Below are 25,257 nucleotides of genomic sequence, written 5' to 3'. Positions count from 1 at the left end.
ACTAACGGTGGGTTTAGGTATTCCGAATGAGAGAAACAAGGCTCCTGCCTGCAAGCTAATGGTCTGGTATAGGCCAAAGGTTGGGTTTCTCAACTTGCTGGATGCATAAAAAAGTCAATCAACGCTACAATGATATATATATTGTCGGTAGAGGGGGGTGACATGGAAAATTAATGAATTGTTATTATGATTATTATTACTATTATTATAAAAGATATATTTTTATTTTTATTTTATGGGATTTATGAGCTAGACACCAGTAATTTGGCTGGACAGCAGCATTACTATGCCCTCATTGCAAGGAGGGGGATTGCCCATATGGCAGTTCCCACCTTTCCCCAGTTTAGGGCAAAGCCTGGAACACACACATACACACCCTGGCAGTAAGCAGCCTGGGCACAGTTGCTCACTGTAAAGGCGTACGTCTCTAGCAGAGTGGAGTGTATCTGTGAGCACTGTCCGTTTGGGTGCCTAGTGTGTTATCGTTGTCATTGTCATTTATTATTTTATGGTTTTATTGAAAGAGTGGTTGATCCTTGGGACGAACGTACAGCAGACAGGGGCAGTGGATCTGCAGTGGCTGAATTTGAACGTGCCTGGGATAAACATATCCATTGCAGGATAATGTACGGGAAGTAGTGTGGGGCAGACTGGATGGACCTTGGGGTCTTTTTTACTGCCATCAATCTTCTATGTTTCTATCATTGGCCAATTCGGCCGGGGCACGTGGTCCATACGAGGTACTTGTTGGCCTTATTACATTGGGAGGTAGTAAAATTGGCGATGGCCATTTAGGCAATGGGGGCCAATAATTCGGGATTCCCTGAATCTGTTGTATGCTATGGCAGTTCTATTCAGGACAAGAGCCTTAAGGAGAACCAGGTATTGGTAAGGGAGACATTACGCCAGGGAAGCATTTTCTTCCCTTATACGATGTTTTAAGGGTAAAGCATTAATACTGTCCTTGACACTGGGGGGTAGATCTCCACCACTATAGGCATGACTGTTGGTGGCTCCTCCCTACTAATGTTCTGAATTTGGCCACATTTCCAAATGTCAATTTGTACTGAGGGCCATAACAGTACGGGTGCAGTTGGTAGCAGGCCTTTTTCTATACCAACTAAACTGGGAGATACTATTACTGTCATGACTACAGCCGGCAGACCCCCGGGTCATTACCATGCTGAAGTTTGGAAATCTCCTACTCTCTGGTTAATCCACTCAGGAGTAAGCAATGAGGAACCGGTTTGTGGGGGCAATAGCCTGGCTTTGTGTGAAAAGTGCTGTGGCCGACATGTTGTGACCCGCCATGGGTCTAGGGAAAAGGGCGGCATGACAATTGCATAAAGGAATAAATAAATGAATTAGTCAGTTTATCGCAGCCCCTTTAGTTGTTCAGAGAAATGGTGTAGTCATTTCCTGGAATGGGGGGCTTGCACGAATGCTAGGTTTTGCGGTCATCTGAATCAAATTCACGCTTGAGTTGATTTTACCTTAAGATGAGTTATTAAGCATTATACTAACTGTTTCAGGGACGGGTAGTTTATAAATGGTTATTATTGTAAGCTATATCGACGTTGGGAGTGTCAGGATGTTACCATTAAGATTATGGTTATATTGATCTAAGTCATGTTGGTCAAGCTAATTCATGCGCTAACGGTAAAGAAGGCATTTGCATGGGCCTTTGCTTATCCGCATAAATTTCTCGCAACTATTCTACTCCCTGGGCGAGCGAGCAGGGCCACAGAGCATATTGGCTCATCTCCCAGCCATCTTAAGGCTGGAAGAGGAGTATTGTGACTTCCTGAGAGGAATACAGGAGCATGGGTCTGCGACTGAGGCACAACTGGTCCAGCGGCCGGGAAGCGAGACAGCAACAGGAGGCCCAGTCTGTTACCAGGGAGTATGGGCGCATGGGTAGGTGGTCGGCAGCCACAGGGCATAGGCTGGGGCGCAGGGTATCCAGAATGGTGGGCGGCGCCATCGCTCAAGCAAAGGGGTGCAGTTGGGACCACACGGTTACATGCCATCGGATAGGGGCATCTGGGGGGGCTTAGCTCTCCTAACAAAAGACCCTGGGGGCTAACTATTTGAGGACAGGGGGAATGATCTAGGGATGGTCCAAAGAAAGGCGAAGATGGGGGAGAAATCAGTACACCGCTATACCTTACCCAGTCTCAGGGGCAGCGGGCATTGGATGGGACCCAGATTCTCACCCAACGAGGCGAGGCCGTTTCATACGACAGCCAAAAAATGGCCTTTGGGACATGTTAGGTATGCAAGGTGCTGTCATGGTCACATAGTAGTGGATCATGTACGGTTCCCTGGGCCAGCAAACCGATGTTAATTTGGGGGCTGCGGCAGCCGCGTTGGTTGCGCTTGGAGTCCCCAGTAGCGCAGATGGTTAATTGATCACCGGCCAGGCGCATCAAACAGGACATAGGCCTGGGTGTGATGGACTGAGTCCCGGTAAAGCGAGGAAGCCAGGGAATGGTGCCCTTTGTAGCATATGACGGGCCTCCACTGAGCAAATGACAGCTAGGGGCCGTTACCGGAGGATTAGCAGGATATCGGGTGGTATTCCCTCAGCAATACTGATTGCAGTTTCCAACAAGTTCTCAGCAAAGTAACGAATCCGGTGGCGGATCGAAGTCAGTGGGTTTTCATGGCGTAGATTCGAGCACCTGCGTACAAGCGTTTTTGGGAGCGGGTGGCTAACTCTGTCTTGTTATTCTTATCATTTCTCTAGGTCCTGGCCCTGCTCCACTTTATTACGTGCAAAGTGCGAAGGAGCTGCCCTTCTGTTGCCCACAGTAGCGAACTGCGGCCACAGCGTGGCATGTCGGCTGGATGTACAGCTGCAACATTATCTTCAGGAATGTGGAGGTTGCTGAGTCACTGGGGCTTCAGTGGAAGGGATTGAGCTCGGAGGTCTCCATTTGAGACGGGCCTCTTCCGTTGGGAAAGTGGGGAGCGGTGAGGGGCTGGACCCAGATTGTTTTGTGTGGCACACTGGTGGCAACCACCTGTTGCTGGTGAAGTGGGAAAGGTGGCCTGACACACGCGTGTTGTGGTACCATATTTTACCACGGAGGTGCTGGAGGCATGCCAAGAACCAAGGGCGGTGGAGGATGCCAGGTAGAGAGTCAGCAGAGTAGCGAAGGAATGGGTACTCCAGACGGGGGGTGGAGTGATAGATCACCCCAACATCAGAGCATCCCAGTTAGCTTTATTCAGAGGGGAGGGGGTACATTTGACAGACGAGGGGAATGACAAATTCATAGCGGACCTGCAGAGGTGCCTGCACATTCATGTGCAGGGGGGGAGCAGGGGGAATAAATTTATAATTTCACCCCCTGCTGTGGCCGATAGGGGGCGGAAATGGGCATAAGCAGCAACTGTGTGATCTCCTTTAGGGGCACCTCTACTGAGGTGAGGGGCGATCTCCTTCTCGGATTACAGGGCTCGACCGGCTTGGGTTCGGGGAGGGGGTCGCTCCTGTGGCTCGCTGCCTGGGGCATATCAGAGACCAGTGGCGAGCCATCCCACACGCCGTGGGGGCGTGGCATTGGGCAGGGGGCAAGTGTAATTTTACCTGACCCTGCACCCAAGCAAGGAGCTTTCGCCCTAGAGTTGCTCAGTTGAGTTTGTTGGAAAGTTAACTCCGCCCCCATTTGATTTATGCACCTTTGCAGGTCACGTGGTTTAATTGGTTAAATAGTTAATTTGAGTTTGGTTTAATAAAAGTGACCCTATTTATACCCACACCTTTGTGTCCGACTGTTACTCCGCCTGCGCCGCAATGCCGCTGGCGACTTACCGCCGGCGAGGGTTGCGGCGTGGGCCGGGGAAGGAGGCCACCATGTTGGGGCGGAGCCTGCGGCCCCCACGTCATCCCCGGGGGCCGCAGCATGGCGTTTGGGTGCGTTGGTCACCCACTTGACCGGGCAGGAGGGAGGCAGCCCTATAAAAGGGGCTGCCTCATGGCACAGTGCCTCCTGTCCGCCGGCGCGGGACACCCGCCCACCCTCCCTCTGTTACAGGGTGCATATGATGGGTCGCCCTTATGGGGGCCGAGTAGGAATTTTTTGCAGTCACAATGAATTGGCCGAACTGTGGCTGTTTTTTCGCCTACTCCACTCTGTGCGTGGGAGTGTGGTTAGGGGGTGGTCTCACCAACTAGTGCCCCCCCCTCAAGGTCACTGGGGGGGGGACGGCCGATAGGGGGCGGAAATGGGCGTAAGCAGCAACTGTGTGATCTCCTTTAGGGGCACCTCTACTGAGGTGAGGGGCGATCTCCTTCTCGGATTACAGGGCTCGACCGGCTTGGGTTCGGGGAGGGGGTCGCTCCTGTGGCTCGCTGCCTGGGGTGTATCAGAGACCAGTGGCGAGCCATCCCACACGCCGTGGGGGCATGGCATTGGGCAGGGGGCAGGTGTAATTTTACCTGACCCTGCACCCAAGCAAGGAGCTTTCGCCCTAGAGTTGCTCAGTTGAGTTTGTTGGAAAGTTAACTCCGCCCCCATTTGATTTATGCACCTTTGCAGGTCACGTGGTTTAATTGGTTAAATAGTTAATTTGAGTTTGGTTTAATAAAAGTGACCCTATTTATACCCACACCTTTGTGTCCGACTGTTACTCCGCCTGCGCCGCAATACATATTCAATCTCACTTATTGCGTTTGGAAAAAACATACCCAGAGTTCACGCTCTGCCACACATTTAACTCTGACTTCTGTACATTAAAACATTCCACATGCCTTCAGATTTACTTCCCTAGTTTGCACATCACTATTAGAGCCAAGAGATGTCATGGATTGAATAAAATGTGGCGAAACTCACTTAACAACGCTCAATTGGGCTCAATTGTGGTCATAAGTTAAGGACTATCTCTGCCTTCCTCTGCATGGCAGCCTTGTCCTAGTAAACTCCTTCTTCTTTCTGGCAATTGTTCTCTGTTAGAGGCACCAAAATAATCCAGATAGTGTAAGCTTTCCTGCTGTAGCAGGGGGTTGGACTAGATGACCTCCTAGATGTCTTCCAGCCCTAAATTGCTGTGTTGTTTCAAAGTGTCTTCTGAAACGATGTCTAGAACCACAGTTTGTGGTGCTTCCTTCCTCTTCTCTCTCTCTCTGTTTTCTCCCTTTTCCCCCTCCTCTTCCTTCCTTCCTTCCTCTATTTATTTTTTCTCTTTTTCTCTTTTTTTGTCTCTCTTTCCCTTCATTCCTTTCTTTCCTCTTTGATGATTTCTTACTGAATCTGTGGTGATTGTCCAGCTCCAGAATCTCCAACTACTTTCAGCAATTTTTGCCAATGTTTTTATTAAGACCTAAAAGAAGGGGAAAAGGTACAGAGATGTTATCCAGCTGCACAAAAATATAATAAAGAGAAAGAAATCAAAATGGTCCCATTTTATAAATCAAACAAGATCTATTGATCTAAAGAAAATAATTTTAATAAAAATAAGTCACCCTGAATAAGAAGTGCAAGGTTAGAAACTGTACAGTTAAAAAACCCCAAAGAATTAGTGGGGATAATCACAATTGCTCACTTTACAAAAGTATAACTAATACCAAAGTTATCTTATGCACCATTATTTTAAAGGTTCACTGGTATCTTTATTCCTCAACCCTCAGAAAGTTTAAAATAAATCAGTAATTGCTTTCACTTTTAACCATTTGCAATTCTGAAAAATGGGTATCCATCTATCTATCTATCTATCTATCTATCTATCTATCTATCTATCTATCTATCATCTATCTATCTATGACATTGAGGAATCATGGGGATCCAGAGCAGCTTTCAAACCAGCGTAGGGTCACTAGGCTTATGAAAAAGTGCCTACAGTTTCACTAGATTCAAGACTGATGTTCTGTTAACCTGCTTTCTGTTCTCATAGCAGCCAACTTAATTTAATATTGAAGAAACCAAGCTGTCAGATGATGCATCTGTCACCCAGACCTTTAGTCACCAACCTTTTACACCAACAGAAAATATTTATAGGACTCTCCTCTTCTAATCTGTATCTTCCAGAATTTGGCAGGTCTTTGCACTGGGCTATGAATGAATGAAGTTCTGTCTCCGGAAAGCCTTCACGCTGGTAATGCTAAAAAAAAAAGTTGTTATGTAGTACAACTCCAGTGAATATTATATGGCTATGAAAAACACAATTTTTAAAGAGAGGTGAGGGAAAATAGGAAAGGTCAGGTTTCTCCTGGTGAGTTAGAAGCCATTAAATAAGTAGAAAAGTGAGGTTCTTGCACCATATTTCTCATCCACCTTCCCCCAAGTTTCCACATGAGATTGGGAAATTAGGGTGAACTTGTAATCTGCATTTTATCGGTCTTTAAACCCTGGTAGAAATGACAGGGGAACACAACTTTGAGCCTCAGGATTCCAGGCAGACTCTAGTAGCCTTGGAGGAAATATTCAGATGTCTTCCAAATGATGCTGCCAAATTATACTTTTTCATATGAGAGAAGAGGAAAATGCTGAAATCAAAGAGCAAAGCCATCTTCTCTGGACCCTTGTGATTTACATGGATACATCCATTCAGTTTTATTGCCCAGGAATGGTAAGAAAGTGATGTGGTTCTGCCATCTTCCAGGATGGGTTTTCAACCTCCCACAGCACTAGATTTTTTCAACTTCCGATATGAAAGCTAACCAGAGCCAAATCTGCTTTGTCAAATCGTACGTTAGCTACCTGAAGATGCGGATGGCTGCTAAGGCAGTAATAAAATAATAGAGAGGGAGCAAGGCCTTTGAAATATGGCGCTGGAGAAGACTTCTGTGAGTCCCTTGGACTGCAAGGCGATTAAATCGGTCAGTCCTAGATATCAACCCTGACTGCCCTTTAAAAGGCCAGATGCTGCAGATAAAACTCAAATACTTTAGCCACCTAATGAGAAGGAAGGACTCACTGGAGAAGAACCTAATGCTGGGAGAGATTGAGGGCAAAGGAATAAGGGGATGATAGAGAATGAGGTGGCTGGATGGAATCACTGAAGCAGTCAGCGTGAGATTTAATGGACTTCAGGGGATGATAGAGGACAGGAAGGCCTGAAGGAAAGTTGTCCATGGGGTCACGATGAATTAGACACAACTTTGCATCAAAAACAACAAAAATCATAGGAATTGTGTTGAATTGAATATCCTTGTAATTCAATATAAACATAACATTAACTTAAAATCTTGTCTTGCTCCTGGGGTCTTCTCACGTCAGTATTGCAAGAAGAGTGCTTGAGGGCTTTTCATTTTTTTTTTTTGTCTTTAGGGCCTACAGAGGACATTAGGAAGTTGGAGCACCCAAACTATCTTCTGAAGAGATTCCCTCATATTATAGGCAATGGGAAGGGAAAAACAACTGTTATCATAGTACATGTCCTCTTGCCCAAGGGAAATTAAGCATAGTAGTTCAGATTAAAGTAGAGTTGGAAAATTAAGCAATAGGTTATAGCCTTAAACTTCAGTCTTGGTTGTTCTAAAGAACTTGCTCAGTTCTTTAGAACCAGATAAACCATGCTAACAAAAAAAAATTAAACAAAAAAAACTTATCACTCAGCTATGGAATAAATCGAACAGATGGCCTATGATTTGGATGCATTATGCGCAGGCCAAGCCCACCCCAGTTCCGCAAAGGGGGGAAACATTGCAATACATTATATGACGGTAACATGACTCTGTGAGTTTGACATAGACCGAATAAATGATGATACTGCATCATGATGTCATCATGCAAATGGCCCTTTTTTGCTTACTTGCAGTAAATATGAACTTATCAGAGCTCTGTGTCATTTGTATGATGATGTCATGATGTTATGCTGACTTCTTGCAAAGGTGTACAATATCTCTGTTTGCACAAGAGACTAATGAAATGAACAAAATCATTTGATATTCAGAAAACTATTTCAGAACTTTTGGAAATTCACATTTCAAAAATTAAACGTAACATCCTATAGTGATGTTTATGTACCTTCACTGTTTCATACGTGTCTGTAATTAAGGCAATGAAGAGACTCAGAACCATGTAGATAAAGAGGCTAATGAAAGAGTAGAGGTAGATCCGGTTGAACAGCCACACCAGGTAGCTTTTCTGTTGCATTTTTGCAAAAGTAGCAAACATGTCATCTCCATTTATCAAAGAGAAAAGACATTCAGAAATCATATTCAAGGTATGGAACTAGAAGTGAACAAATATTCAGGAACAAACAGACAAAAGAAAAGAAAATTATTTCCATTTTTTGCTCAAGTTGTTTAAAAAATACTGGTCAAATACAGTAAACTGCAAATAAATGTTACATGTTTTACTCAATACCAGCCCTTGAAAATCTCTGGATATTACAATATTTTATTAATGTGCATCAATGCCTCAGATAATGCAGAATATATACCTATACGTGACAACTCCATATTCTGGTGATCATGTATAGTTACATAACTAAAGTGATAAACTGACCCTTTCAGATATCTTGGCAGCGTGCTCATTTTGTTAACATTTGCACAAGACCCTTCAGATACAAAACTAGATGGCAAACATCCAACTCACAGTACCTTAGCATGATATGGGCCCAGCACAATCCAGCCACAGAAGCAATAACCCAGATAAATCATAGCCGCACAGGAGCAAAATCGAATGACATTGGGCAATGCTGCACGGAGAGTCAAAATAAGCAGCTGAAAAACAAGGCCCAAGAAAAACCCAGAGATGCTCATTAGACTTTCCAAAGATATTCAGCATTGCCAGGTAATAAAAGAAAAGAATACCAAGAGCATGAGTGTTCCAGAAGATCCTTACATTATATTTCTTAAAGAAGCTGAGGTAGCGGATCACTCCAAGCCACACAAGCATGGTGGAAGTTCCTAACAGGATACTGCAGACGTCATAGCTTGTCAGACTCTATATGAAGATTAAGATGATGTTCAATAAATTACACTAACGGAATTTCAGGTGGGGTGCCCATAAAAAAAGGACCTTTTATATTCATTTTAACTCTTGGGGATACCATATTTTCTTTTCTTTTGACACTGAGATGGGAGACATAAAGTTCTGCTAGATTAGGAGACCGTTCTTGGGAGGTGAGTAAACCTTATTCCATTAAAAAGAAATGGGCTAAAAATGTCAGGGCTGTTTCCTGGTGGACAAAGAGCACAAATGCATTGCACAGCAAATTAATAGACTTTTGATGATATGCACAGATACTGCTCATTTCTAATTTCTAATGATATTACCATGGATAGGTAAAATATACAGCTAGAAAAATGCCTTCTCTGGAGCAGCAGTTTTCTAAATGTGACCATTTTCCCCAGTTGAAGACTCAAGTGAACTATAAAAATACCAAAATTCAGGTTGGTCAATAAGATTTCAATTGGGACTTCCAAAACTGGAACACAGGCCATCTAATCAGCATTCAAGTCACTTACCTTAGCTTGTATCTCCATTTTTAATGTAGAACCAACTATGGTAAGAAGGTCACTAACGATGATCATGATATACCATCCATTGACAAATTCCACTAGATCATAGAAAGATACTTCTTTCTTATAATGATGTTGGAAAAAAGTCACAAATTCCTAGGATACGTGAGAGGGCAAGAAAAGAGAAATTGCTATTGAAAAGCTGCAATTAAATTTATTAAGAGATACTGACAAACATAAGCTTACCCTTTGTAGATAAATTCCATTAATTACAGATCGTGTGCAGAGAATCAGTGATGCAAGACATGTCAGTATGACAAAACCATCAAAGATCATCATATAATGGGTATTCTTCTGTACTGGGAAAAAAAGATTGATTTACTTGTCTATGCATAATAGTTAACCTGATACTCTCATAGAACACATACTCATTTGTGTCTGAGGGGAAATTTTCTTCGTGAAATTGCCTTGAGAGAGTGCTAATAATGGAGAAGAGGCCTCCATCTTACTTAATTTTTCAATACAGGGAGAGGTGGATAATTAAAGTATTCAAAGCCATCAAAAAGAATGAATGCTTCATACTTTGGGTAGTCTAAAGAGGACCCCTCCTCCCTCACGTTATATAGTTATTTGCACTTGGGGCAAATTTCCCATTGTGGGGAATTCCCTTCTAATATACTGTAAATCAGAAGTGAAATTCAGCAGGTTCTGACAGATTCTGGAGAACCAGTAGCGGAAATTTTGACTAGTTAGGAGAACCGGCAAATACCATCTCTGGCTGGCCCCAGAGTGGGGTGGGAATGAAGATTTTGCAGTATCCTTCCTTGCCACGCCCACCAAACCTCACCCACCAAACTGGTAGGGAAAAATTTTGAATTTCGCCAGTAATGTAAATATTAACCATATAGAAAGATACTTTTTTAAGGACTATAGGTGAAATGATGTAACACACATATTCAAATTGCATGCTCAGTTGACAAACATACTTTAAAAAATATAGTTACTACAGATCATAGCAAATATTATATTTAACTTCATGCATCACTAGGCCTTCAATAAAACCTAATAAGCACTAAATAAGTAATAACAAAAGTATGTTTTTTAAGCTTACTTGATCCAGAAACATGCCAGTCTTTACATTCCTTGATGGCAATATCATTGTCTAGGCTTATTTTAATTCTTCCACTATGAGCTTTGTTATCAAAGAGTATCTGTAGATATTGTGGAGATAGAAAAGATGCTATTATTCTTATTTCTAAACACTCGTTAGTTCAGATAGAATCTGAATAGTTTATGCCTAATGCTTGGTAATAAAATCAAAATCTATATCTATCTATCTACCTACCTACCTACCATCCATCCATCCATCCATCCATCCATCCATCCATCCATCCATCCATCCATCCATCTATTTATCTATCTACTATTCTTCTCAATAAAGCCATAAAGTCTTATAGTTAGCTTGAAGTATAACTTTGAAGCAGTGATGGCATATAAAAAGCATGTTTTGTAGAAAACAGAAAATGCTTGGAGTTAGTTTAGTTCTGTCAGTGAACCATTCTCCCCCAAATCTAAACAGTTTAAAAATAAGGTGGAAAAATAGAATAAAGGAAGACTATATCTGAATAATCCTCGAATAAAACTTAACAAGAGAACATGACCCAATGTCTTCATCTTTTTAATATTGTTTCAGAAATATTGCTATTCTTATCACTATTTGGGTTTTATTGCACTTTTCCATCTGAGGAGTATTCAAGTTGATCACCAGCCACAGTCAACCAAAAATAAATAGAAACAATTTTTAAAATGTACAATTACAATATAGTTACACGCATAATAAAAGTATTAATATTATTGTTAATATTTTATTTATTTATTTATTTATTTATTACTTAGATTTGTATGCCGCCCCTCTCCGAAGACTCGGGGCGGCTCACAACATGTAAAAACAAATCATAAGCAATCAGACAAATTTAAAATATTTAAATATTTTTAAAAAACCCCATATGCTAACAGTCACACACACAGACATACCATGCATAAATTAAACATGCCCAGGGGGAGATGTTTCAGTTCCCCCATGCCTGACGGCAAAGGTGGGTTTTAAGGAGTTTACGGAAGGCAGGAAGAGTAGGGGCAGTTCTAATCTCCGGGGGGAGTTGGTTCCAGAGGGCCGGGGCCGCCACAGAGAAGGCTCTTCCCCTGGGGCCCGCCAACCGGCATTGTTTAGTTGACGGGACCCGGAGAAGGCCCACTCTGTGGGACCTAATCGGTCGCTGGGATTCGTGCGGCAGGAGGCGGTCTCGGAGATATTCTGGTCCGATGCCATGAAGGGCTTTAAAGGTCATAACCAACACTTTGAATTGTGACCGGAAATTGATCGGCAACCAATGCAGACTGCGGAGTGATGGTGAAACATGGGCATACCTAGGTAGGCCCATGACTGCTCTCGCAGCTGCATTTTGCACGATCTGAAGTTTCCGAACACTTTTCAAAGGTAGCCCCATGTAGAGAGCATTACAGTAGTCGAACCTCGAGGTGATGAGGGCATGAGTGACTGTGAGCAATGAGTCCCGGTCCAAATAGGGCCGCAACTGGTGCACCAGGCGAACCTGGGCAAACGCCCCCCTCGCCACAGCTGAAAGATGTTGTTCTAATGTGAGCTGTGGATCGAGGAGGACGCCCAAGTTGCGGACCCTCTCTGAGGGGGTCAATATTTCCCCCCCCCAGGGTGATGGACGGACAGATGGGATTGTCCTTGGGAGGCAGAACCCACAGCCACTCCGTCTTATCCGGGTTGAGCTTGAGTCTGTTGACACCCATCCAGGCCCCAACAGCCTCCAGGCACCGGCACATCACTTCCACCGCTTCGTTGACTGGGCATGGGGTGGAGATGTAAAGCTGGGTATCATCCGCATATTGATGATACCTCACCCCATGTCCTTGGATGATCTCGCCCAGCGGTTTCATGTAGATGTTGAATAGCAGGGGGGAGAGGACCGACCCCTGAGGCACCCCACAAGGGAGAAACCTAGGAGTCGACCTCTGGCCCCCCACTAACACCGACTGCGACCGGCCAGAGAGGTAGGAGGAGAACCACTGAAGGACAGTGCCTCCCACTCCCAACCCCTCCAGCCGGTGCAGAAGGATACCATTATTGTCAAAAAGCTAATACTATACAGAATTATGTTTTGAACTTAACTAAAAGAAGAGTAGGTGAGTTACCGCGAGAATTAATGTGAATTGTAGGACACACACACACACAAACACACAAAGAATAGCTGATTTACCAAATGGGTATTTGCAGCTGTGGGCAGGCAAATCTCTGGTAGCAGTAAATCATTGGTGCCTGCCTCTTGATTAGCTTCAGCGTTATCATTTCACTTTATTATATACTTCTAAGTTGCTAATGTATATACTGCAATAGTCCACTTTAAGAAGAAGCTGACACAATTTGGCCCATTTCTCCCATCCCAAACCTGCCCTTCAGAAAATGATTAATTACAAGTCTTCATCAGTTCAATTTTTTTTACTTGCTTCCTAGTTTATCTGTACATAAACAACCAAGCTCAGAAAGTTCCAAGGACTCCACCTTTGTACTTACTGTAAGTGTGAAATCATAGCAGTCTGGGAGTTCATGTTGTCGAACGGTCTGGAGATTAATGGCCTTCAGTTTGAACGTGAGTGTCAGAGTTACAAGTCTAGAACAGAGACCGGAGCTTTATTTCACCATTACCAAAAATATTCAAGAATGCCAGCACCTTTCATTTCTCCTCACCTCTGGAAGTCCAAAGTGAAATTGAAAGGAGTCTTCCTCAGTGTCCCATTTTCCAGAGGTAGTATTGGCTCCACATAAAGACACTCTGTGGGAAGACAGATGCTTTACGGCATATAGAAAATACTCAATATTTAATAAGATGAGGAAGACAGAAAATCAGTAATAAGGAAATTAAATCCAGTCTGGTCACTAGTAGTCTTATCTAAATAATACGAGATGTAAAATCTTTCTTCATACTTGCAAGAAAAAAGCAGCTATGTTTTTTCATTAATTTAATGCATATATTTACTGAACTTCTGCCTTATGGGAATTCTTATTTGATAAAGAATCCCTGAAAATATCTGCTTGTTAAAAATAAACCCAAAAAGGAAATTTTATACTTGATCCACAGATCAGTACCCTAATACCCTAATTTCTATGGTTACAGGCCCTTCTACTTATGACTGTAGAATGATGTTTCAATGCAGTTATGAATTACTTCCATCTGAATAAAATGAAGAAACAGTAATTCAGAAAGTGCTTGTACTGTAATTATTTGTGTATATTACACATTGGTTCATGTAATTGCATACATATATCAAGAAAAGACCCTCAATCTTTCAACAGTCCTTTAATATCTTTCATACCCAAGAGTTTTAAGCTAAGATATCCTTACAGAATTCAGCTTTTGGTATTGTTTGGAAATGTTGTGCACATATGTTTACTACATTAGTTCGCTAAGAGATTATTATTTATGTCACTATTTCCAAACTCCAAAAATAAGTCACAATGCTTCTGAATTCTCATAACAGACACTACCAATAATTCTATATGTTCAGTAATCAATATTCATGTTGAACAGTTAAGACGGTCCACTCAAATTTATTCACAAAGTTTCAGAGGCCAGTAGAGTCAGCCAATATATTTCGGTATTTGCCTAAAGCACATAAACATGAATGGCTCAGGCAGGTAAGCTAACTGGATTTGTAAGTGCATTGTAAGGTGACATTTTCTTCAATACTTCAGGGCAAAAGTAAGAGCGCAAAATAATCCACACAGCAAACATTTATGTCATCCAACAGGTTACTAATGCTTTCTATCACATGTCTACAGTCTGAGGGCACTGCCTCACTTTTCCTAATAGTAAAGTTCACCATGAACCTGAATCACCAATTGGTGTTGGTGATGTTTGCAATGTTGAGTTGGCAAGACACATTTGTGGATGAGGGACATCAATTGCTTCAATTTTGATTATACTACAGTATCTTGCAAGTAGATGCACACTTAACTCTGTTCAATAATTACCAGTATGAAGAACCTGCTTCAGATACAATAAAGTCAACACACTGGGCTATGAGTCAGCCATTTTTATCAGTAGGGTATCAGGCCACTTGGAAACTAAACCACGTACACCCTAAAGGTGCTTTTTCAAGAGGCACCTGGACTTTCTGGTTTTTCTTTCAAGATGTTCTGTTTCTCATCCATGAAGCTTCTTCAGCTCAGAGTTGAAGAAGCTTATTGGATGAGAAGCAAAACATCTTCAAAGAAAAACCAGAAAGTCCAGTTACTTCTTGAAAAAGCACCTTCAGGACAACCATAACCTGGATGACTGAGAATCTCCATAGATATAAACAATGTACATCTATATGGAATATATTAGGTCTGACGGAAGCTGACATCATTTGAATGAAATGGGGCAAGGAATTAAATGAAGCACCACTACTGCAGTTTTCATGACTTAAACAAGACTCTAATGTACAAGTAGTCCTCACTAATCACAGTTACTAAGTGATATAGTCATAAAGTGAAACATCCCATGACAGTTCCACTGCAGTCATTAACCAAATCCCCTCAGGTTGTTAAGCAAAATGGCATGTGACTTTTGTGACTTCCTGCCATTTTCCACAATGATTCTGCTTGTTGGAAACAAGCTGAGAAGGTAACAATGGATGTTGCAATAGCTGCAAGTTCAGGGATTGGTCTTAAATATACCTTTTCACTGTTGTCGTAACTCTGAACTATTACTGAATGAAGCAATTGCTAAGTGAGGACTATCTGCAGTAGTTGAATTTCTTCCTGTACAAATAAAATATCTGAAGTGTCTACCCATTATATTGTAATGATACTGGAAATTACTATGTGTTTGCTTTTAAACACTATGACTTTGCTCAAGTTGTCTCTCTTTCTGACCTCCGCCCACCCCACTCTCATTCTCCTTTCTTTCTCTCTCACACACAGAAACAATCTATCTGATTTGAGTTGTTCAGTATATCACCAGTTTCAATTTCTGGGTCAATATCGAAAGTGTCATTTCCAGGGCTGATAATTCCTCTCTTGTAGAAGTACTGACATATTGCCATGGGCATCTCTTCTGATCCTTTCTTTTCGTAGGCGTGATTTTCAACCGAATTAGCACGCAGCTGTAAGAACTAAGTGACAAGGTACAACCAGTTAATGGAGCGGCCTGATAATTAAAACTGAACTAATTGGAGACGCAAGAGAATGTCTTCGATGGAACATACTGCTTTTCAGATTTATTGATCTCATGAATAGAATTACAAAGACTAAGGTTCAAATAAAACTCGGTGAAATGGATTCAATCATAGAAAACCTCATTTTTATGGGCCAATTGCCTGTGTTACCTTTATCTCATGAGGTTACTATGGAATTAAAAGGTCTGCATCTCTTGCCTCATTAGAGCCAATGTAAGCTCTATGGTATAGGAAACCAATGTGATTTTCCTTCCATTCATATCTGCTTTACATATAATGACTTGGCTTTTTCAAGCTTAGTTTAGGTTCAGTGTACAATATTTTATAAAATACTAGCTGAAAACCCAGCGCTACACGGGTATTTATAGACCTCAAAGCATTTGTCTGACAGGGAGCCATTGAGAAGGGTTTTTTGCCCCCTACTCCCATGCCTCTCACCCCTGCCCTCCCCTTCCCATGTGATCTTCTTTCCGCTCTTTCTACAATCTTGGCACTTTGCCCCAAATCCACCAGGGGGCGTCGTCTGCCTCTAACAGGGAGTCATTGAGAGGGGCCTTTCTTCTCCCTACCCCCATGCCCATCACCCCTGCCCTGTCCCTCCCCACTCCAATGCACTCCTCTTTCCCACCCTTTCTACAATCATGGCACTTTGGCCCACCTTCTGTCAAGAGAAGGGAATATCAAGTGCTTTCCCATTGGCCCAGTGGAGGGCAAATGTCATGGCTGGCTTCCTAGAGGAAGCTGTGACAGAAGTGAATCATAGACAATGTCCACTCTAGGACGCTGCACTCGCTCTCATTAATGGCCCAGATGTATCAGAGTTATGCTGGAACACACACACAGTAAGGGATACTAGGGTGTCTTACTCCCACAGTATTTGTTTCCAGAGGGTAAATCATCTGTGAACCAAGTTTGTTTAAAATTGCTTGAGTCATTCCAGACTTATGCTGGAACATACAGCCGATAGATAGATAGATAGATAGATAGATAGATAGATAGATAGATAGATAGATAGATAGATAGAGATAGATAGATAGATAGATAGATAGATAGATAGATAGATAGATAGATAGATAGATACATAGATACATAGATAGATAGATAGATAGATCTGGTCATAGACCTCTGTTTGCATGTACACTGCATAGGTGTCATCCATGCTGTCCATATAGCCTTTCAGGAATAGATGCTTAAAGGATACCGTGTTTTCTTCTTTAAATGTAACCACCATTTGATTGCTTAAACCAAAAACTACAAGCTGAAAATATCAATAGAAAGGGAATTCTTCAGCTAAAATACTCAAAAAGTCCATTCTGACCACAAGTACATTAAATTTTTTAATTGAGGGAGCATTCGTAGCTACCGTATCTTTCAGAGTATAAGACACACTGGAGTATAAGACGCACCTTAGTTTCGGGGGAGTAAAATAGAGGGGGGGAATCTACCTATCAGGTATTCATCTGGTTAGTGTTCTTAGTCAGTTCAGCTCGAACACATTATTTAATCCTCTGGTTAGGGCTTAAAAAGCCTTTTTAGGAGGGGGTAGGAATGAAAGCAAGCCTGCAAAGACGTAGGGCTGGAAAAAACCTTCTTCGGAGGGCATAGGAAGCAGAGAAGATTGTCAGCACCTTGCTAGGGCTGGGGAAAAAAACTTTGAAAAAGTAACATTCAAAGTATAAGTCACACCCAAATGTTCAGCCTCTTTTAGGGAGGAAAAGGGTGCCTCTTATCTGTATATTCCGAAAAATACAGTAGTTCTACCACCATTCCCTACTCATTCTCTTGGTAGTTTCATTTTACCCTGAGAGTGTGAAAGGTAAATAAATCAGGAATTGAACATATAGGAAAAAAGAGCTGGGTACCATCACTCTGATTTACAACTTTTATTTTCATTCAGTGGTCAAAGACTCCTCCTATATTTATGTAACTATATTCTTGTTACACTTATAATTTAGCCCAGTTCAATATCATGACTATTTTATTCTTTTTGATCTTGGATCTGTTTTGCTGAATAAAAACATAATATAATATTAGTATAGTTCATATTGGACATTTTCATACTATATTCTGAACACACAGATTTCCTTATACAGTAGAACCCCGACTTACGAGACTAATTGGTTCCGGAAGGAGGCTCGTAAGTCGGAACGCTCGTATGACGAAACATTGTTTCCCATAGGAAACAATGTAAAGTCAATTAATCCGTGCAACAACAAAAAAACCCGCTGCCGCCGAACGCGGAAGTTAGTGTTCAGAGACAGCTGCGAAGCGGGGCGGGTGTTTTAAAACGTGGCAGCCGGCCTGGGGGGCTCGCTTCGCAGCTGTCTGCTGAATCCGGAACGCTAACTTCCGCGTTCGGATTCAGCAGAGAGCTGCGAAGCGGGGCGGTTGTTTTAAAACGTGGCAGCCGGCCTGGGGGGCTTGGGGGCTTCCCCCCGAGCCCCCCAGGCCGGCTGCCATGTTTTAAAACACCCGCCCCGCTTCGCAGCTGTCTGCTGAATCCGGAACGCTAACTTCCGCGTTCGGATTCAGCAGAGAGCTGCGAAGCAGCGCGCGTGTTTTAAAAGGTTGCAGCCGGCCTGGGGGGCTCGGGGGCTTCCCCCCGAGCCCCCCAGGCCGGCTGCCATGTTTTAAAACACCCGCCCCGCTTCGCAGCTCTCTGCTGAATCCGAACGCAGAAGTTAGCGTTCCGGATTCAGCAGAGAGCTGCGAAGCAGCGCGCGTGTTTTAAAACGTGGCAGCCGGCCTGGGGGGCTCGGGGGGAAGCCCCCGAGCCCCCCAGGCCGGCTGCAACCTTTTAAAACACGCGGGATACGAGCGCCAAGGAGCTGTCTCCTGAAGCCGAAAGCGGAAGTTAGTGTTCGGCTTCAGGAGACAGCTCCTTGGCACTCGTATCCCGAATGTGAGCTCGGGAGGCGAACAAAAATGTCGCTCCCCTCCCAGCTCTTATCTCGAGTAGCTCGTAAGTAGAGCTGCTCGTATGTCGAGGTTCCACTGTAGTTGGTGAACAATGAGCATTTAATTAGTAGGAGGCTGAAGAGTGACATATATAATAATGAAATGAAACTGCAACTATAATCTTGATATTGTTCATTGTCTCCACTTGACTAATAGCCTATTCTGTTCATTACCCCAATCCAGCATCCATCAAATATTTGGACTAAAAATTCTATAATTCCTAAACGAGATGGCACTTATGAAAGTTCTTTTGCAACACAGATGGAGAACATATGATGAAGATACATATAATATTATTAAATTTGTCAATACTAAATACTTGACAAAAATATTTTCTTCCAAAATATTCAGTGTGTAAGAACACAGGTCATTTCAATACTTACAGATGGTCCTTGATTTACAATCACAATTATGACCAACATTTACGTTGCTAAGCAAGGCAATTATTACATGAGTTGTACCTGATTTTATTTTTAAAAATGGGGGGGGGGCATGGTTTTTAAATGAATCACTGCAGTAATTGATTGAATTATGCGGTTGCTAAATAAATCCAGCTTTCCCTATTGACTTTGCTTGTTGGAATGACTTTGTTGGAAGCCAGCTGGAAAGGCTGCAAATGCAGGTCACATGTTTCTAGGATGCTGCAACCATCATTAGTATATGCTGGCTGTCAAGCGCCCAAATTCTAATCATATGACCATGCCCTTGTAACTTTAGACAGTTGCTAAACAAATGGTTATAAGTCGAGGACTGCCTGTATTAAGGTCTGAAAGTTTCAAATACCAACCGTACAGATGGTTCTAAAAACACAAGTCTCTAAAGAAGCAGTAAATCAGAGGTTGTCACTCAACTGGTTATAATTTCTTGAATTTATATAGCAGTAGCTAAAAATGTGTAAGTAATAATTGTACTGCAGCTGTGTATCTCACCTGGATAGTGACCATAGCTATTTTCAGAATTTGTATGCCCAGCTTCCACGGTTTCCTTCCTCGGGCCCAGAATTTTTCACAGGGATTCATAAAGAAAAATTTAAGGTTACTTCTTAACTGATCTTCCAGAAGCTGGCACATTGATGCATGATCTTTTACACTGTATAAATGTTCATCATCCTGAGTACTGCAGCTGCCTACAAGCACTTCAATATTTTCCATTGCTGGAACAGAAAAAAACATTAGCAATATTGGAATGATTAACCAAAAATGCTATGCATGTATTTGTGAGCATATCTAAAACTCAAGGTGTGATTGTCTCCTTTAACAATGAGAGTTTCAACTCCAAACTACAAGTATTATAGCACCTTCCATGCCAACTTATAGCTCATCGATGTTATTTCATCAACTAATCACAGCAGTGAAAAATATATTAACAGTGAATAAAAATGAGTTCTCCCACAGTTCTCATGTTCCTATCATAGAAAGCACTATTTTTGGAACCAAACATAAGGAGGTTTTTTCCATAAACACATTATTTTGTTTATCAGTTTTCCTGTTAAGATTTTACAGGATATTGTTTCAAGAGTTATTTCTCAAAAAAATCTTCCACATTTCTCCCATCCTCCCCCTCTCTTACGTGCAAATTTATCCTTGGCTCTTGCTTGATTTCTGCACCATCATAAAATGGCTGAGAATCACGACTTCTGAATGGTCTAGAAGTCCAATAATGAATAACTGTGGGTTCTTTAAGACATGTGTATTATATGAAACTCCATTCTATGTCTTACCGTCATACAAATCACACTTTCAGAGAAAAGTCACAGAACCAATTTTTAAGTCCAATTCCTTGAAATGCTGTGAGCTAAGAAACTTTAGCACATTGAGGGAGTTCCATAAACTTCCTGGGCTTTTTAATATTAGGAACCCTAGAAATTACAATATATTCTGTTTGCTCTTAGAGTACAGATGTCACAGAATCTGCTTAAACTTCCTTCTAGTTCTATTGACCCTCTAGTTCCACAGAAGGCATGTGAATTATTTAGTTCTGTATTTGCAACATTGGCCTTAATGTATTACAAGTTGTTGGTAGAGGACAACAACAATGTTAAAAGCAGGTGTAGCTCCATTCCAAAATAAGTGTGCTCAGAGGCAGGTCTCTCATCTGAAAAATGGAGCTTTCTTCCATTCATGTCTGGGTAGAAAGACAATAGATAGGAAGTAGATCCACTGTGAGAATGAAGACAAGATATTATCAACATCTTCAATACTGAAGATACCAGAAAACCAGGTTAACTAAATTCAAAGAATTTATTATTGAGAATTGTATGATGCTCAAGAAATATAATTGCATTACTGGTATTGCTATGAAAATAGCGCCGGCGGACTCACCCCACTGGCACAGTTTGCAGGAGGGCCGGGAAGACACCGGACCCCTGGCGGCTGCCATTTTGGAGCTCGGCCGAAGTCTCGCGAGGCGAGACTTCGGCCGAGAATCAGGCCAAGCATGGCCTGCATGCTGACGTGTCCGGGCGGGGCTTACCGGCCCTATTTAAGGGCGCATAGGCCCGGGCTCGGCCTTTTCGCCCGGACAGTCAGCAAGTAGCAGACACTCGGCTGAGTGCTGCTTGCGGCGGCCATTTTGGTCAGCCTCGTTTTGCGGCCGCCATTTTGTTGGCCTTGCTGAGTCCGGCGAGAAGGCTTTTCATCCAGCGGTGTCGGCGGTTTGGCGGCGAGCTTTGTCAGCATGGCGGCGTGCCGCTGGTGGCCGCTTTGTCCCTCTCAGGCCCGAGGGGGATTGGTAGTACTCGCGGCGGGGGTTTTCTCTCAGGGCAAGGGCTTGGGGGCCATTGGGGAGGAGCTGCTTGGCGCTTCCCTCCCAAGTGCGGGGGGGCTTGGTGGCCAAGGGGGGGCTCTGCTCAGTGGTCGTTTCGCCCCTGGTGAACAGCGTCAGCTGGGGGGCCGCAGTGGGGGCAGTAGCAGGTGGGGGTTCTTCTTCCCCTGGAGGGGGGTGTTCCTTCAGGCTTTTAGTCACTCAGGCCTCTCCCTGGTTAGGCCTGTGGCCATAGTGCTTAGGTGGTAGATTGGTTAATTCTGATCATTAAACTTATATTTTTCATTTGGGATGGCTCCAAAGAAGAGGCAAGCTCGGCCCCCCCCGGCCCAACCGGTGGTGCGGCCTAGGAGGGCTTTGCGGCCTTCAGCCCGGGCTCTGGCTCATTTGGAAGGGACCCCTGAAGCGGTCCCACCAGTGGGGGTGGTGGGGTTTGTGCCCCCAGCCCCTCAACTTGATTTTTCTCCTTCCCTTCCTTGGGCCAGGGTCCTGGAGAGGCTCGACAAATTGGAGCATTGGCGGTCTGGATCGGGCCCGGGCAGGCCCCTCCCGCATGCGCCGGCGGCCCTGGGTTGGGCGCCAGAAGAAGAGGCAGCCCAAGCTGGGCAGATGGCCCAGACCGGGCAGATGGCCCAGACCGGGCAGATGGCCCAGACCGGGCAGGTGGCCCAGTCCGGGCAGGTGGCCCAGTCCGGGCTGATGGCCCAGCTGGGGCAGATGGCGGCGTTACAGGGCCCTTCAAGGATGGGCCCCCCGTGGATGTCTTCGACCCCCTATGGGACAGGTGAGGCTGCACCACACATGTCCTCCACATCGCTCCTCCCCTTACCCGGTCCAGGGTTTAACCCGCCGGTTTTGGGGAGTGGAGCTAGTTTCTTGGGGTCCCCTTCAGGCGCGTCCGGCCAGGTTTGGTCCCCACCGGCTCAGTCGGCGGTGGCGCCCCCTCAAGGTGTAACTTTGCCACTGGGGCCCGGGGTGCCTTGGGGCGGGGGGTTGGACCCATCCAGCACCCGCTATTATGCCCCCGCCCCCTTTCGTGTACCCACCGGGGCTGGGGGTGTTAGGGATGGGGCCCTCCACGGTGTGGGACCCATTGGCCAGTGTTAAGGTGGGTGCCATTCCATGCGGGTTACCAGCCACTCCCCTGGGGTTCCACCTCCACCCGTCTGTAAAGGAGACGATTTGGAGGGGGGAATATGTGGACCTCTTCTCCCTATTGAACAGAGAGGTCCCTAAGCAGGACAAGGATCTGGTGTCCGGGGAGAAGCCCAAAAAGACTAAAGTTAGCAAGTGTTTTAGTTCGTGGTTATACGCCTTCCTCACTTATGCCTCAGTCGTGATTCAGCGGCAGCCGGTTAGGGCCGCTGCTATGCTCAAATATGTCGACCTAATTGCTAGGGCCCATTTTGAGTATAAGGGTACCATCTGGCGCCATTATGACAAGGGTTTTAGGATGCGGGTGGCTTTTGACCGCTCACTACCCTGGGACATAGTTGTGCCGGACCTATGGTTCCAGGCCACCTATATGTCCGGTAAGGAAGGGTGTGATAGGACCGATACCGGTCTTTATATGGAGGAAGAACCCACGGCTTCCACGCCGGCCAAGGCGGCCACAGGGGGAGCGGGGAAGGGAGCCTCCCCTGCCTGTCATGAGTTTGCGGTGAAAGGGGCGTGTTTTCACCCCTTTTGCAAGTACAAACACCCAGACGAATTCGAGCTGTTGGGCTTCCATTTCGAAGGTGGTTTTTATGTGGACAGGGCTTTACCCATGGGTTGCTCTGTCTCATGCTCTCTTTTTGAGAGCTTTAGCACCTTCTTGGAGTGGGCGCTCAGGAGGCGCAGTGGTCTGGGCTCAGTCGTTCACTACCTTGATGATTTGTTGATGGCGAGGCCTGCGCGTTCAGAGCAATGCTTTGCTCTAATGCGGGACTTCGAAGCCCTTTGCGCTCAGTTGGGGGTGCCTTTAGCCTCTGAGAAGACCGAAGGCCCCGCCACCAAGATTACCTTCCTCGGTATTGAATTGGACTCAGAGGAGCAATCTTCTAGATTGCCCCTGGATAAGTTGACTAAAATCAGGGGTAAGCTCGATACAGTTCTGGGCTGCAGGAAGGTCACTCTTCGGCAGCTCCAGGAACTAGCTGGGATACTTAATTTTGCCTGCCGAGTCGTGGTGCCGGGCAGGGCCTTTTCTAGGAGGTTATATACTGCGATGAAGGGGCTCCGTTTGCCCCATCATCGTACCCGCTTATGTGCAGGGGTCAGGGCTGACCTCTGCGTGTGGCGGGAGTTTTTATACCTATTTAATGGGCTGTCTTTTTGGAGGTACGAGCTTCTTTTGGAAGCTGAGTTGCAGCTCTGCTCCAATGCCGCGGGGACTTGTGGTTTTGGGGTAGTGTTAGGTGACCAGTGGTGCTGGTCGGCTTGGCCTCCGGAATGGAGTGCCTCTTCATTGGTTAAGGATTTGACTTTTTTGGAGCTCTTCCCCTTGATAGTGGCCCTAGAGCTTTGGGGGGAGACTGTGCATTTTTGGTGCGACAACCTAGCGGTTGTCCTTGTTGTGAACGCCCTGTCCTCTAAGAGCGACAGGGTCATGCGGCTTGTCCGCCATTTTGTGCACAGGTCCTTGTCCCTAAACACATTGTTTTTGGCTAGGCATGTCCCTGGGTTAGATAACGGGGTTACTGAAACCTTGTCCCGTGGTCAGTTGTCCAGGTTTCGGACCCTGGCCCCATGGGCCCGAGAGTCGCCAGAGGCATTCCCCGTCCACCTTTGGAGCCTGGGCGGGCTCCTGAGCGGTGGAGAGATGAGGCCTCCAGGGCTATCGCCCTCTCGGTAGCACCGGGCACCCTGAGGGCTTACCAGCATGCAGGTAAGGAGTTTGGGGACTTCAGGCAGGATAGGGGTTACCCCCATAGTTGGCCTGTCCCAGTGGAGCACCTGGCAGAATTTTGCCTTTCTGTCCAAGGCGGGGGGGTTTACAGATTTTTCTGGTGACTTCCGCATTCGGAAGATGCTGGAAGGCTGGATGAGGGAGCGACTGGGAGCCCCTTGTGACACTCGTCAGGCCCTGACGGTTCAGCAGCTGTCCTGGATTAATCAGGCTTTAGACAGTCTGTGTGCCTCCTTGTACGAGGCCCGTCTTTTTAGGGCAAGGACTTGTGTCATGTTTTTTGGGGCCCTCAGGGTCAGTGAGGCCATGGCCTACTCTCAAGCTGACACGTCGCTCCGTGCCTTCCAGTATGCTGATCTAGCCATTAGGCAGGGGGGGTATCCCTTGTAGTAAGGCATTCTAAGACTGATCAGCTGCACAGAGGGGTTTGTATTGAGCTCAGTGTGGCCACCGACCAGTCTGTGTGTCCGGTGGCCACCTTACAGCATTATTGTAGCTTGCGGGGATCGGGGCAAGGGTACCTTTTTAAACATCTGGACGGTACCCCTCTGACCCGTTATCAATTTTGGGTGTTAGTGTCCAGGGCAATGGCTCAAGTAGGCATGGATCCCGCCGGCTATGGAACGCATTCGTTCCGTATCGGCGCCACCATTAGCGCGGCACTTTCTGGTTTCCCGGCCCAGCGGATTCGGGAGATCGGCCGCTGGCGGTCAGTGGCATATTTGGGTTATGTTAGGCCCGCTGAGGATTCTGGGCAGGGCTTAGGCTAGGTAACCTCTCTGTGTCTTCTTCCAGGTCCCCATGCTAATACGAAACCGACGGCGCTGCTGTGCAGCCACAGCATGATATTTTGGGCCGGCCGCTCAGCAGCCAGAAGCGCCATCGGGACCCAGTTGTTAGTGGGACGGTGGGTCAAGGTCGTTTGGATGGGCCGAAGAGGTATGCGGTGGGAGGGACTCCTGCCGATGTTGCTGGGAGGGCG

At 45.0% G+C, this 25,257-nt stretch overlaps 1 protein-coding gene across 1 annotated transcript in view; it reads right to left on the bottom strand.

The window, feature by feature from the left end:
- LOC139165374 (mucolipin-3-like) overlaps positions 1-19,773 on the bottom strand; it is a 40,911-nt gene extending 21,138 nt beyond the window's left edge. The window contains exons 1-12 of the mRNA XM_070748564.1: positions 19,552-19,773; positions 16,746-16,922; positions 15,448-15,601; positions 13,194-13,278; positions 13,020-13,116; positions 10,527-10,626; positions 9,662-9,774; positions 9,422-9,571; positions 8,796-8,897; positions 8,552-8,674; positions 7,974-8,180; positions 5,961-6,105 (exon numbers count right to left, since the gene is read on the bottom strand). Of these exons, the coding sequence (XP_070604665.1) occupies positions 5,961-6,105; positions 7,974-8,180; positions 8,552-8,674; positions 8,796-8,897; positions 9,422-9,571; positions 9,662-9,774; positions 10,527-10,626; positions 13,020-13,116; positions 13,194-13,278; positions 15,448-15,601; positions 16,746-16,922; positions 19,552-19,773 (1,675 nt within the window). The remainder of the gene's footprint in view (positions 1-5,960; positions 6,106-7,973; positions 8,181-8,551; positions 8,675-8,795; positions 8,898-9,421; positions 9,572-9,661; positions 9,775-10,526; positions 10,627-13,019; positions 13,117-13,193; positions 13,279-15,447; positions 15,602-16,745; positions 16,923-19,551) is intronic.
- Between the last annotated feature and the right edge of the window lie 5,484 nt (positions 19,774-25,257).

This window comes from Erythrolamprus reginae, chromosome 3, assembly GCF_031021105.1.
Source record: "Erythrolamprus reginae isolate rEryReg1 chromosome 3, rEryReg1.hap1, whole genome shotgun sequence".
Classification (NCBI taxonomy): Eukaryota; Metazoa; Chordata; class Lepidosauria; order Squamata; family Dipsadidae; genus Erythrolamprus; species Erythrolamprus reginae.
Note: the sequence above shows the minus strand (reverse complement) of the source record. Positions and strands in the feature narration are given on the sequence as shown.